The following is a 13,378-nucleotide window of genomic DNA, read 5'->3' as shown; positions in this document are numbered from 1 at the left end:
GAAAAAAAAGCTTTAAAAGGATTGGGAAGGAAACACTTTGAATTCAATTAATTCGGTATTTGAGACTTGAATTGTATTAATACAGCTTTTGAGACTTACCATGACTATACTCCACACACAGAAACGGAGCATTATTTGTCTGTGCTGGTCTTTGTAGAACATGAGAATTTTTCCTGCCTTAGAAGTAAAAAAAAAAAAAAAAATGTTGGAAACATGAACATTGAAGAAAAGAAGAAGAGTTTGGATTTGATATCCCGCTTTATCACTACCCGAAGGAGTCTCAAAGCGGCTAACATTCTCCTTTCCCTTCCTCCCCCACACAAACACTCTGTGAGGTGAGTGGGGCTGAGAGACTTAGAGAAGTGTGACTGGCCCAAGGTCACCCAGCAGCTGCATGTGGAGGAGCGGAGACGCGAACCCGGTTCCCCAGATTACGAAACTACCACTCTTAACCACTACACCATACTGGCTCTCTCACATTGGCCTTGCCTAGAATGGGTTTAATAGGGAAAGGGACTAACTAACTGAAATTGGGGGGGGGGGGCGCAATGGTGACAAGAGCACTACAACCAAAATCTAAAGCAGAACTCAGTAATTCTGCAGATTTTCCAAGATATTGATGCAAACATTCTCCCCACGTCTTACATAATAATGGTGCTTCAAAATATCTATGCAAAATCTCTAACCCCCCTTCTTGTTTGTCTGTCCTCTTTGAGATGGATTCTTTGTGTTTCAATCCTGGGACAATCGTCCATGGTACTGAACACTGCGTCATATCTGAAAGACTATATTATGGAGAGATGTTCTGGGATAGCCATTCATACGCCCTACAAGTTTATAGGTTTGGGCTGTTATGCTCTGTAGAGAAGGAACTTCATCACTACAACACCTGCGTTTTACAGTAATATGCCATACAGCTTTCCTGCCTAAATGGGACAATAAGGTATCCTACCTGAAGTCCGAAAAATGCCATGACAACAGAATTGATGGTTCCCAAAATTCCTTCAGGGTCAAAGGCTACTGTAGTCAGGTAAAGAACCTATAAATGAAAAAGTGCACACAATGAAAGGCTGGCAGACTTTCTGCGAGGTGTTTTATAACATGGTCCCAACACTCTAGACAAGGTGGTGGTATCCCTGCTTCAAAGAGTGTACCTGGGGTCTACTGGAGTCCTTCCTCACCATCTGAACTAAGCAGTGATAGATCAGAGAATTTTGAATTATTTTTTGTTTTATTATATTTATTATATTTTATTATATCCAGTATACAACTGGAACAAACATAAAATAAAAAGCAACACATACAAAGTTATTGGTTAATATAATTTAGTTTTGCTCGGTAAGTAAAAGGTGTGTAAAATTGCATAGAAAATGATTGCCAAGTACTTGCAGTTATATTATAATAATAATTATTATTATTTTATGCATTAGCTGACATTTTCAGAAGGAAAAATTAAAATTCTTTGGTTTTCCCAAAACAGTTTATGTGCTGCTTCATCAAATGTAAACTTACCAAGCTAGATGTTGTTCAATCACAAAAATTATAGCACATTTGAATTCCTCACATCCAAAAACGCTTTTTTAAGACGCCTCACTGAATAAATTTGCAAAAATTAAGTTTGAGCCCCTAAAATGACATGCCCTACTCATCCAGTTCCTTGCCTCGCTTGTTCCAGACAAGCTAAGCAAATTTGGTTTCCAAACACAGTATAAAGACTCCTTGCATTAGGTTCCGCATTTCTTAATTTAGATTTTTTTCAGACTGGCATGCCAAATATCCTGATCTAAGCACATTTCCTGCTGAAATCTGTAACTTATGCATATTTCCTGCTGAAGATTCAGTTGTTGTTCTCTTCTTGTCTGCCTATGTTGAGAGTTCATAACAGCTCTTAGCTATGTTAGTCCGATAATTCTAAGTCCCCATATTTTGTGTCTCTTGATTTTCCTTAAAATTAACCAGAATATGATTTATCAGCTACGTGTGTGTATGTGGAAATGTGCATGTTATTCTAGTCTTACAAGTCTGCTTAAGCTAGAGTCTCCTTTTTTGTCTTACCTTTTCCACATACTATTCTGGTATTTATTCTCCTCGGTTCCAATTTGGGTTTAGCACTGGAATCACTGTTCAATGTTCAGAAATGTTGTCTGCTTGCATGTTACCTCTGTCCCCAAATCCCTCTGTGAGATTAGGGGAAAGTCTGGGGCCTGTGCACTTACTCTCTGCACTTTGAAAGTAACACTTGCACTGAGCACCCACCCCCCACCCCTTACTGATCTCATTCACAGAAATTCAGAGATGGAATAGCAACTGAAGAAACCCAAAGTCGGTTCACTGGAGTTACTGATATGGTTGCAATATTGCTGTAGTGATAGCAACAACCTGTTGAACAGTATTTGCTTGGCTATGAAGCCTCACTTGTGCATTCTTGGCTATCGAGCATCACTGCAGTAAAGAATTTGGCCGCATAAACGACCTTAGTGAGATTTGCTCCTGGTCCTTGCCTCATTTTTTGGCATGAGTGAAATTTGACTAATCCTGGAGTGTGCAGCTATAAAGCTACTACAATTAACGTACAGGGTGCTGATTTCGTTTGAGCAACCATTTATAGAACATGATTCCATATTTGAATGGAGTGAAGCTTATGTCCTCAGCTGATGTCAGGTGTGTGTTTTCATGCCATGTCTTCTGCCACTAAAAATAATACTGCATTTCTGTAAATTATAACCCCTGTTCTAAGTTAAAGGTAAAGGGAACCCTGACCTCTCTTCTAAGTAAAGCAGCACCAAATAGCTGGTAGTTGCATTAAAGAGCTGAAGAACTGAAAAAAATACACACCACATTTTGCCATGTGACTTTGTTCTTAAGAATAACCAGATGATAAAAAAAATTTAAGCAGGCCACTGATAATCTATTCATTTTGGAGATGGCCGATGGGTGCACGAGAAGCTTCAACCACTTACGTTAGAAGATGGATGTTGGTAGATGTGTTTTTCTCCTAGTAGCAATTGATCAATATAAGCAGCTGCTCCTCCAGTACAGTTGGGGTACATTCCAAAATCTCCAATGCCTCCAGGGCCAAGGTAACCTCTAGAAGGGGGAAAGAAGGAAGTGAGCCACATGGTCGGAAGTGGCCTGAGATGAGTTATTGGAAAAGAGACAATTCTCTCCTTTTGTTCAGCACTCTGGGGAACTCTAGTGTGGCTGGAAATCAGCATCCTGAGTTGTCAGGTTATCAGAGTGGCAAGGCATTTGCTGGGACCCCACACCTGGGAAACAGCCCACCACCCACCTTGACTGCTATTCTCACTTTGCATGGAGCACCCAAGAATGTCACAGGCAGCGTGACATTCTGCTGGTTGCTGTCTCCAGGATTTGTGGGTTCTTGGGAAAGGCACTGAGGGCACAAATCCTGGAGCCAGCAACCCCTAGTGTTGATTATCCACCAAACTTCAGCACTTCTGCACAGAAGTCCTGACAGAAGAGCAGCGACCCTGAAGTGACTGCCACAGGTAGTAGATGGAGAATGGCAGAATTGGAGATAGGCAGAATTGAGCTGTGGGCACTATTCACCCCACCCCGTACCAGGAAGTTCCCCTACATAAGCCCTGCTAAAATCAGCAGAGGCTGCCCAAGGCCCTAGTAGTGCTACTGCACAACTTCTATTAATTTCAAACAGGCTTGCAGGTGAAAATGTCATAGCAAGTTCTGCCTCCAAGTCAATTGGGGGCAGGGTGGGGGGGAAGGAAGGTGTCATCTGGATTTCCAAATGTCAGACACCAAAATGTGGGTGTCCTGGTGTCCTAATGAAACCACTTCTCTAGATATCTGGAAAAGACCACACTTAGAAAAGCAAACAAAGAGAAAAAAAGATCTAAGCTTTGACTGACGTTGGACACCCAGGTACGTTTAACAGGAAGGTGAGGCACAGCCAAACTGCTTCAAGTGCCATCATGAAAAGCCACTGGGGCCAATACGGAAGAATATCTTGGAGAGCAGAGTATGGAGCTTCCTGTTGAAACACAGAAGAAAAAGTAAATTTTAACTGAGTAACCCAACAGATGACATGCCTTCAAGAACAAGCACCTCCACTAATCACAACTGCTCGGCTATCTAAAAGCATCCTGGCTTGTTTTTTCCTATGCCTTTGTTAAGTGACCCTTCCCCCAAACATTTTCTACAGGTTCTAATTTCATCATATGATATTTTTCTTTATTCTATTTTAGGTATTGGATCTAGGCTTTAAACAGGTGGATCACCACCTCATAATGTCAGCAAAAGGACTTGTTTTTCTTGGTTGGCAGTACTGATCAGAGTATAGCTGCTTTCATGTTTATTTGCTTTAATTTATGGGTGGGAGAGAAATACAACAATAAAAAGGGGACACTGCACAAGTTGCAAAAAAAGAGAACAAGTTACAAAATTAAATGCCCTTCCACCTTTATAGGACCACAAACTGTGTCTGAGCAGTGAATGAAGGTGCAGCGTATTTCTGCTATTGCTAAAAGACCATTTCCTTCTACATGCCACATCCTCTTATGGCTGCTGTTTTACATAAAAAGGTAAAGGGACCCCTGACCGTTAGGTCCAGTCGTGACCGACTCTGGGACTGCGGCGCTCATCTCGCTTTATTGGCCAAGGGAGCCGGCGTAAAGCAGGACTATGCAGCTTCTGGCAAACCAGAGCAGCGCACGGAAACGCCGTTTACCTTCCCGCCAGAGCGGTACCTATTTATCTACTTGCACTTTGACGTGCTTTTGAACTGCTAGGTTGGCAGGAGCAGGGACCAAGCAACGGAGCTCACCCTGCTGTGGGGATTCGAACCGCCGACCTTCTGATCGGCAAGCCCTAGGCTCTGTGGTTTAATCCACAGCGCCACCCACATCCCTTCTGTTTTACATAGGTAGCATTATATTTCATTGGGTACTGAGTTTAGGTTTTAGTATCATCTTGCTGCTTCTTATTTTTTGTTTCTATGAACCTTATCTTCTATTTATTGTCCAGTGCTTCATGTAACTTTTTTAACAGCACTCATTAAGAAGAATGTATGCACAGCAAGGGTTTCTACATCTGGAGCCATTTCAGCTTTCCTCAGTTAGGCTACGACTGCGCTGCTGCAGGCAGTGGTGGCCAAAGCGGCCTTCTGTTCACTCCCTATGTTCAGATCCAGCTGTTCGGCCATTCACTTACCAGAGCACTGTTCTCAGGCACAGGTGTGGCAAAGAGGAGCTCAAGCACAGCAACCACAAGGTATGTGCAGCCTAGTCTCTGAAGCACCCCTGGAATTCGGAGGTTGCCCCAGGACACTGCAGAAGGCATAAAAAGCAATGTAAAAGTAAGTCCTGCATTAGTAGAGAGCTAACCGATTCAAATCTGGATCTGATGCGAAGACAATACATGCTGTTGCAGATGGTAGTTTCATATTAAGATGTTTCAGCTGCTTATTTTAATCGGTGCCTTAACTGTGCTCATAATATTTATTGCAGAAGTAACTGGGACTGAGTCTAATCCTATGATAACCTCTGGACAACCCAGTTCTGTACTGGCTTATGCTACTAGGTTTCTCTCAGCCAAGGGGCACTCTGGAAAAATACATTCCTTTTAAGGGGCTTCTCTGCCATTTAGCCTATCCGCTTAAATAACATGCAGTTGTGAGGACTGCTATATGTTAAGCTGGGTTTTTCAGTACAGTGGTACCTCAGGTTACAGACTCCACTAACCCAGAAATAGTGCTTCAGGTTAAGAACTTTGCTTCAGGATGAGAACAGAAATCGTGCTCTAGCAGCACGGCGGCAGCAGGAGGCCCCATTAGCTAAAGTGGTGCTTCAGGTTAAGAACAGTTTCAGGTTAAGAACGGACCTCCGGAACAAATTAAGTACTTAACCCGAGGTACCACTGTATTATAAAGTCTGAAATTCTATTCACTAAATAAGAATTCAGACAAAGGGCCTCACTCTCTTGTTTCTGCAATCCTTTAGGTCTGAGGGCCCCTAGTCTTCAGCGCTACCTTTCAGGAAGTCAGACTAGAAAATTGAGAAGGCTTCATTTCTTCTGGGACCATTTTATCCCATCTAATATATGGGTAGCGTCACAACTCTAATGGGATTTGCCACAGAGATTAAGGCGGAAGCAAGCAATACAAGGGGAAGCTCTGTAAAAAAGTGAAGCAGCGCATTTTGTAGTCAGCATGAAAATAAGCAAATCTCTCAACACTTACATGGCCCGAAGCAGTAATTTGGGTTCACAACGATCACCCCTATTAAAAACAAGAGGATGCTTCTCCACAGGACTTTCCCCAGCAGCTGCCATTTGGAACGTCCCCTTCTCAACATGGAACTCAGCGACAGTGAAATGGAGGTGCCCATGATGAACACAAACCTAGAGAGGCAAGAGGAAGGGAAAAATCATGCCTGCTCAAGGCAGATCTAACAAGCATGTCGTCCAAAGAGCAGGGGATTTGGGGACCCCTTCACTAACAGATGTGGTGAAGGCGATGGCGGGAGAGGAACCCACAAATACTGAAAAGCTATCCACCCTCATTCGCTCTACGCGGGGCTGCCCTTGAAGCTGTCCCAGAAACTCCAGTGGGTGCAGAATGCTGCAGCGAGGCTCCTCATGGGGTCTCTGCCAGGGGAGCATATTCACCCAGTGCTTTTCCAGCTGAACTGGCTCCCGGTGGAGTACAAGGTCAGATTTAAGGTGCTGGTTTTGACCTTTAAAGCCCTTCACGGCCTAGGACCCTCGTACCTACAGAACCGCCTCTCCTGGTATGTCCCACGGAGAGCCTCAAGGTCCATAAATAGCAACACCCTAGTGGTCCCAGGCCCTAAGGAAGTTAGATTAGCCTCAACCAGAGCCAGGGCCTTTTCAACACTGGCTCCGGCCTGGTGGAACGCTCTGCCTCATGAGACCAGGGCCCTGCAGGATCTGATTTCTTTCCGCAGGGCCTGTAAGACAGAGTTGTTCCGCCTGGCCTTTGGCTTGGAGCCAATTTGATTCCCTCCCCCTCTTTCTTTTTTCTTTTCCTTTCTCCTCCTGCGATGAGGCTACATTTTAATATTTTAATGCTTCAATATTTTAATGTTGTATTTTAATTTTGTTTTTAAGCTGTACTCATTCAACTTAATTTTATTATTGCTTGTTAGCCGCCCTGAGCCCGGCCTTGGCTGGGGAGGGCGGGGTATAAATAAAAATTATTATTATTTATTACTATTATTATTATTACTGACACGGGCCTGGGCTTCTGTCCTCATATTTCCCCCAAGAGCCCTTCATACGTCATAGACCAGCTATCTCTAGCCATTGTTGGACTACAACACCCATCACCCCTGAGCATAGGCCATGCTGGATGGTGGTGATGATGGGAGTTGTAGTCCAGGAACATCTGAGGACCTACAGTTGGGGAAGACTGTCACTGGAAAATTCAGGGTCTTATTTTGTGGGGTGGGGGGTATGGCTGAGGAAGGCAGAAGCACTAAAAATATATTCAAGGTGCGGGCAGTCTTTAAAACAGGACTTTGAATGTTTTTCTCTCATATAAAGTGAGCTCACTTTTACCTACTCATGTGTTGCCTATTGCAGTGTTTCCCAAACGTTTTTGGGCAACGGCACACCTGTTAGCCGGAAAAAAATCTCGCGGCACACCACCATTAAAGCCCCGCCCCGTGACGTCAGCGCGCAGCGTCACGCCGGGAGGGACGCACAAAAGCGAAAGTTTTTTCCCTCCCCCTTGCCGGGGTGGGAGGAGGCAGCAGAGCGAGGGCAGCTAAGGCGGCGGCGGCGATAGCGGGCGGAGGAGGGGGCGGCGGCGGGAGTTGCTGCTGCTGTTGTTGCTGCTGCTGCCCGGACATGCCGGCCTCCTCCTCCTCCGCTGTCTCGCGCTCCTCCCTTTTGCGCGCGCTGCCCCGCCGCTCGGCACCACCACCGCGGAGCCGCCCCCGGCTCGACGCGGATCCTCGCCGCCGCCGCCGCCTCTCACCGCCCGACTCGCCCGCCTTCCTCCCACGGCACACCAGCCGGTGTCTCACGGCACACTAGTGTGCCGCGGAACACCGGTTGGGAAACACTGGCCTATTGGCATACATATTAAACAGCAAACTGAATTCTGTTGGATATATGGCAGCTCCCAATTTTCAGGCAGGCAGGCTGTCTTCTGTACTCCAGTTTTAAATTTGTTTTTTAAAAAGCCCAAAACAAATCAGTTTTTATTAATGTTTAGAAACTGGGAAAGGTGATCGGTGTTCATAAACAATGTCACGGTTCTGCCAATTGGTGCTGTGCACAGTTGCCTTCTGTAAAAAGGCAAAATTAGTCTCCCCAAATTTTATGAACAAAACAGAGCCGCATCGCTCCAAGCATACACCCTCAAACATGAGAACTCAGTCTCTTCATGGTAACTGTTTCCAAGGGATATATATTGAATTTATAGACAAGCACAACATGTAAAGTGAAAATCAGTATATAGGTGTATGGCAGGAATCTGCCTGTCTTTTCGGGATTTCAAAACTGATTTGTAAACATCAGCTAATTCATTTTTGGACACCCTGTTTCAGGAATATTTAAGATTTCATGCTGCTATTTGTGCTTTTTTACTTTAAAATTACAAGAGTGAGAAAAACTACAGTAATTCTAAAAAACAATTGTGACGATTGAACCTGTTGAGAATCCAGGACAAAACAAGTTTGATCCAACTGACATACATTAAAAGAAAACCCCATAAGGGTCTCTTCTGAATAAACTTCCCTGACTTCTGTGAAGTCATAATAACAACCAGGATGAATTACCATGGAAAGACAAGGTCTGCTACGGTTAGTCCTATAAAGAGAAAATGAGAAATTAATTAAACTTCATAATAAAGGGTCAACTAGTAGTTAGTCTCTAGGTAGAAACCAAATGTTTATTTATTTATTTATTTATTCAAACCATTTTTATTGATTTTCCAATAAAAAAATCCAATTAATATATCCAATCATAATACTTCAATTAAAATAAAAAACTAAAATAAAAAGATCAAATTATAGTCCAAATTGTATTTATTAATTTCTCGGAGCTCCTCACGATCTCTGAAGCATATCTCCACATTCTTAGTCCTGCTTCTCCTCATCGTTTCCATATTTCCCACATCTTGATTTTAACGCTTCATAATTCTTTGTCCCTGGGTCCACCAAATGTTTAGACCTAAAACATATGAGTAACTTTCTTCCCTTGCTAAAATATGTGCAACTGAGAGTTTAACTAAAAGTTACAAGCAAAATGCGTGTAACGAAGCTCAAACAACACTTTTCTTCTTTTTAGGAAAAGCCAATAGAGGAAGAGGGACTTTGTAGTGGAGAAGTAGAATGGGCAGGCAAGCCTTAACTCGTTCCAACCTTTTATTCTCTGCTCCAATTCACACACACACACACACACACACCACTGCTTTTCTTCCCGCATGGCAATGAATGTGTGCTTTCCCTCCAAGCGTAGGATAAAAACACTTCAAGAAGAGCAATTTAGAGCAAATAAGTGATAGGGACGCGGGTGGCGCTGTGGGTTAAACCACAGAGCCTAGGACTTGCCGATCAGAAGGTCGACAGTTCTAATCCCCGCGACGGGGTGAGCTCCCGTTGCTCGGTCCCTGCTCCTGCCAACCTAGCAGTTCAAAAGCACGTCAAAGTGCAAGTAGATAAATAGGTACCACTCCGGCGGGAAGGTAAACGGCGTTTCTCTGCACTGCTCTGGTTCGCCCGAAGCGGCTTAGTCATGCTGGCCACATACGCCGGCTCCTTCGGCCAATAAAGCGAGATGATCGCCGCAACCCCAGAGTCGGTCACAACTGGACCTAATGGTCAGGGGTCCCTTTACCTTAAATGATAGATAGGTAAAGACTTAAATACCCCCTCACCCTCCCACTGTTTTTCCACTACAAATTGCCCCCTCCTGAAGAAGCTTTTCCTGAAAAGGGGGGTTGTTGGGGTTCAACTATGTGCATTTACATGCCATCTATAGTTAGGCCTCGGCAAGTGTGGTCTAGAGTGGGCTTTGTTACCTGCACACTCAGCTTCTCTTGCAGACATTTGGTATTTGGTCCCAGAAAGCAGATCAGGCATGTTTGGCTCTCTCTACCCATTTCTATCCATTCTGAAGGAAATCAGCCCTGAGTGCTCACTGGAAGGACAGATCCTGAAGCTGAGGCTCCAATACTTTGGCCACCTCATGAGAAGAGAAGACTCCCTGGAAAAGACCCTGATGTTGGGAAAGATGGAGGGCACAAGGAGAAGGGGACGACGGAGGACGAGATGGTTGGACAGTGTTCTCGAAGCCACAAACATGAGTCTGACCAAACTGCGGGAGGCAGTGGAAGACAGGAGGGCCTGGTGTGCTCTGGTCCAGGGGGTCACGAAGAGTCAGACACGACTAAACGACTAAACAACAACACCCATTTCTATGAATGAAGTGAAAGTCAAGAACAGCATTTACCATTCCAGCTCTGATGCTTGAAGAACCAGTACTTTCCTCCACCGTAATTGACGAAGACCATAATTACAAGGGCCAACCTACAAAGGGGAAAGCAAAGGAAGATTATCTACCTCACATATTTCACCATTAAAATGGTTAACTATCGCTGTCTGAGAAGAAAATTTCTAAATTATTATATATTTATTCAGTGCTTTTTTTCTTAAAAAAAATGTTTAGGGGTACTCTAATTTCGACTCAGGAAAATCACCATTTTATAGTTCAAATCGGGGAAAATAAATACAGTAAATGGACAAAAGTACAAAGATTCACAAAATGTTTAGGGGTATGCGTCCCCCCCAGAAAAACCCCACAGTATTTATTTAATCCTACAAGGTATGATTCAGAAGCTTCTCTTGATGTAACCTTATCTCCTTGTGAGGAGGCAAGAATCTAGTCCAACCCCCTTGTAATGGAGGAATTTATCACCCAGCGTGGGGCTCAAACCCACAACCCTCAGATTAAGAGTCTCACATGCTTCCGACTGAACTATGTACTTTGTTAAGAGAAGGCTACCTTGATTCATTACTTCTACAGTTGTTGGTTTGCAGGTGATTGTAACTGACTTTAAGTTCTGAGACTCTAAATAAATCTATCACGGTTTTTTGGTCCCAGGTCTGTTACAAATGAGAGAATGGAACAAATCTGCAAACGGAAGGCAGAAACTGACAGTTCCTACCAAATGTTCTTCTCCATCTGCCAGGAGAATGTTATAATGCAGAGTTTGTGTTTTCCATTTTATTCCAGCATTTCCCTGGGCTTGCTATGTTTTGGGGACTGCCCACAGTTAAGGGATAGAGAATGAACCAAGAGAATCATGCCTTCTTTCATGTGCTGGAGCTGAGAGGAACTGGGGAGGGGCGGCATATAATCTGTGGCTGGGTTGAATCCCTTAAGAAACAGGCAGTGTTCTGTTTGTACGGTTGCTGGATTTTTCATGGCATCTAGCACAAATGGATTCTCCTCTCTATGAGCCCTACTACCACAGAAAACAACATTACCGTATTTTTCGCTCTATAGGACGCACCTTGTTTTAGAGGGGGAGAACAAGGGAAAATAATTCTCCCCCTCTCTGCTCAGCGCCCCTTCAGCAAAGCGGCAGGAGAAACAGAGCCCCATTTCTCCTCCTGTTTCGCTGAAGGGGCGCTGCACAGCTCTCCCTCTCTGCTGAAGCCAGGAGAGTCTTGTTCTCTCGGCTTCAGCAAAAGCAACCCGAAGTCTTTGGAGCGCAGCGTGAGTTCCCGCTGCGCCCCAAAGGCTTCAGGCGGCTATCCCTGAAGCCTGGAGAGCAAGAGGGGTCGGTGCGCACCGACCCCTCTCGCTCTCCAGGCTTCAGCAAAAGCAACGCGTAGCCTCCGGAGTGCGGAGGGAGCGCTCCCTCTGCGCTTTGGCGGCTTCGTGTTGCTATCGCTGAAGCCAAGGAGCCTGCATTCGCTCCATAGGACGCGCACATATTTCCCCTTAATTTTTGGAGGGGGAAAAGTGCTTCCTATAGAGCAAAAAATACGGTAACTCTGAAAGCAACTGGTTTTAATTTCCCCGAACACATTACAGAAACGTCTTTGAAGCTTTCTGGTATGAAATCCTTTAGAGCTGAAAGTTACCCTCTAAACGTGTCCAGGGAACGAAGCCTCTGCAGGGAGGAAGCGGAACTCCATACCCCAGCCGGCAAATCGCCACCAGCAGAATCTGCTCTGCTTGGGGATCCAAGCTCCTTGAATAGAAAGGAAACAAGGAAAAATTATAGCAATGAGGTGGATGTTCTTGAATAAGCCCAAGCCATTTAGAACAGGTTTATCGGCATCTATTTATTTATTTTCTTTTGTGAGAGTTCCTCTTTAGCGTTACCGAATTCCAAATATGAGACAGGGGTCCAGTGCCTTTCCAAAAGTGCAGCTTCTCATCATGCTACTGCCGTGGTGATAGGAACCACACCTACAAGAGTATTTCTCTACACAACAGGGCCACTCACTCCAATGAATCTACTAATGCTATGATTATTCACATAGTGCTGGCTATTGATCAGATGTTGGGTGTTACCCTGCTTCCTGTATAAAGAAAAAAACACTAAAGGAAGGTAAAAACCATTCCTTACACCAAAAAAACAACAACCAGCCTTTCAGTGAAATACCCTCCCCTATCAAAGCTATAACAAAATTAATGTCACATTAGTGATTTGTAGCCAGCATAGTTTCAGGCTTCAATCCTATATATACATTTACCAGGCAAAAAACCCCTTAAAAGCAATCAGTACTCTTAATGTAACGCTAATGTCTCAACAAATGAAACTGATCTGTAGAAAATGTAACTTGGAAAAAGAGACATCGCACATTACTTTTGTAAACCAAGAAATCTTTAATTAAAAAAAAAGTTTAAAAATAGAAAAAGAAAAAGAAAAGCAATTGGTACTTTTTTTCAGCCAAGAGACCTGATTCATACACAAGTACAATCATTTGATGTCTGAGTTAACTGCATTGCCACTCTGAAAAAGGACTGCATTTAAGGTAGCGCTGGGTGATGGCTGATCCGTGAAAGTGGTTTCTAGGATGGAAGTAATAACTTTGGTGCTGCACTCATCAATAAATCAACAGACATGTGTGAACATGCCTTAACTCAGTCAATTTATAAGGCAAAAAACTGAATTATTAAACAATGTGATTAAGTTTTCATGACCTATGTGTGTACCCCTCAAACTTCAAAGCAAATTCTTGACAGTGTTTGTGTTTTTTTTAATGGACAATTTGTGTTATTCCAAGAACTTACTGAATTAATTAGTCGATCAGTTTCTGTAGGGTTCATCTTCTTGTAAAGCCAGTTTCTGATTGGTTCGATGCTGTGAATTAAGAGTAGAGAAAGGTCCCCTTTTATTCTTTACTACGAACACCTT

The 13,378-nt window shown here is 43.8% G+C and overlaps 1 protein-coding gene across 1 annotated transcript in view; it reads right to left on the bottom strand.

Moving 5' to 3' along the window:
- Positions 1-13,378, bottom strand: part of HGSNAT (heparan-alpha-glucosaminide N-acetyltransferase) — a 32,045-nt gene that overhangs the window by 4,271 nt on the left and 14,396 nt on the right. Inside the window, exons 6-15 of the mRNA XM_083469809.1 lie at positions 13,255-13,324; positions 12,096-12,205; positions 10,456-10,532; positions 8,781-8,811; positions 6,215-6,375; positions 5,188-5,303; positions 3,888-4,009; positions 2,961-3,087; positions 953-1,039; positions 100-177 (exon numbers count right to left, since the gene is read on the bottom strand). Of these exons, the coding sequence (XP_083325935.1) occupies positions 100-177; positions 953-1,039; positions 2,961-3,087; positions 3,888-4,009; positions 5,188-5,303; positions 6,215-6,375; positions 8,781-8,811; positions 10,456-10,532; positions 12,096-12,205; positions 13,255-13,324 (979 nt within the window). The remainder of the gene's footprint in view (positions 1-99; positions 178-952; positions 1,040-2,960; positions 3,088-3,887; positions 4,010-5,187; positions 5,304-6,214; positions 6,376-8,780; positions 8,812-10,455; positions 10,533-12,095; positions 12,206-13,254; positions 13,325-13,378) is intronic.

This window comes from Podarcis liolepis (genome assembly GCF_965112155.1).
Source record: "Podarcis liolepis genome assembly, chromosome: 13".
Taxonomy (NCBI): Eukaryota; Metazoa; Chordata; class Lepidosauria; order Squamata; family Lacertidae; genus Podarcis; species Podarcis liolepis.
Note: the sequence above shows the minus strand (reverse complement) of the source record. Positions and strands in the feature narration are given on the sequence as shown.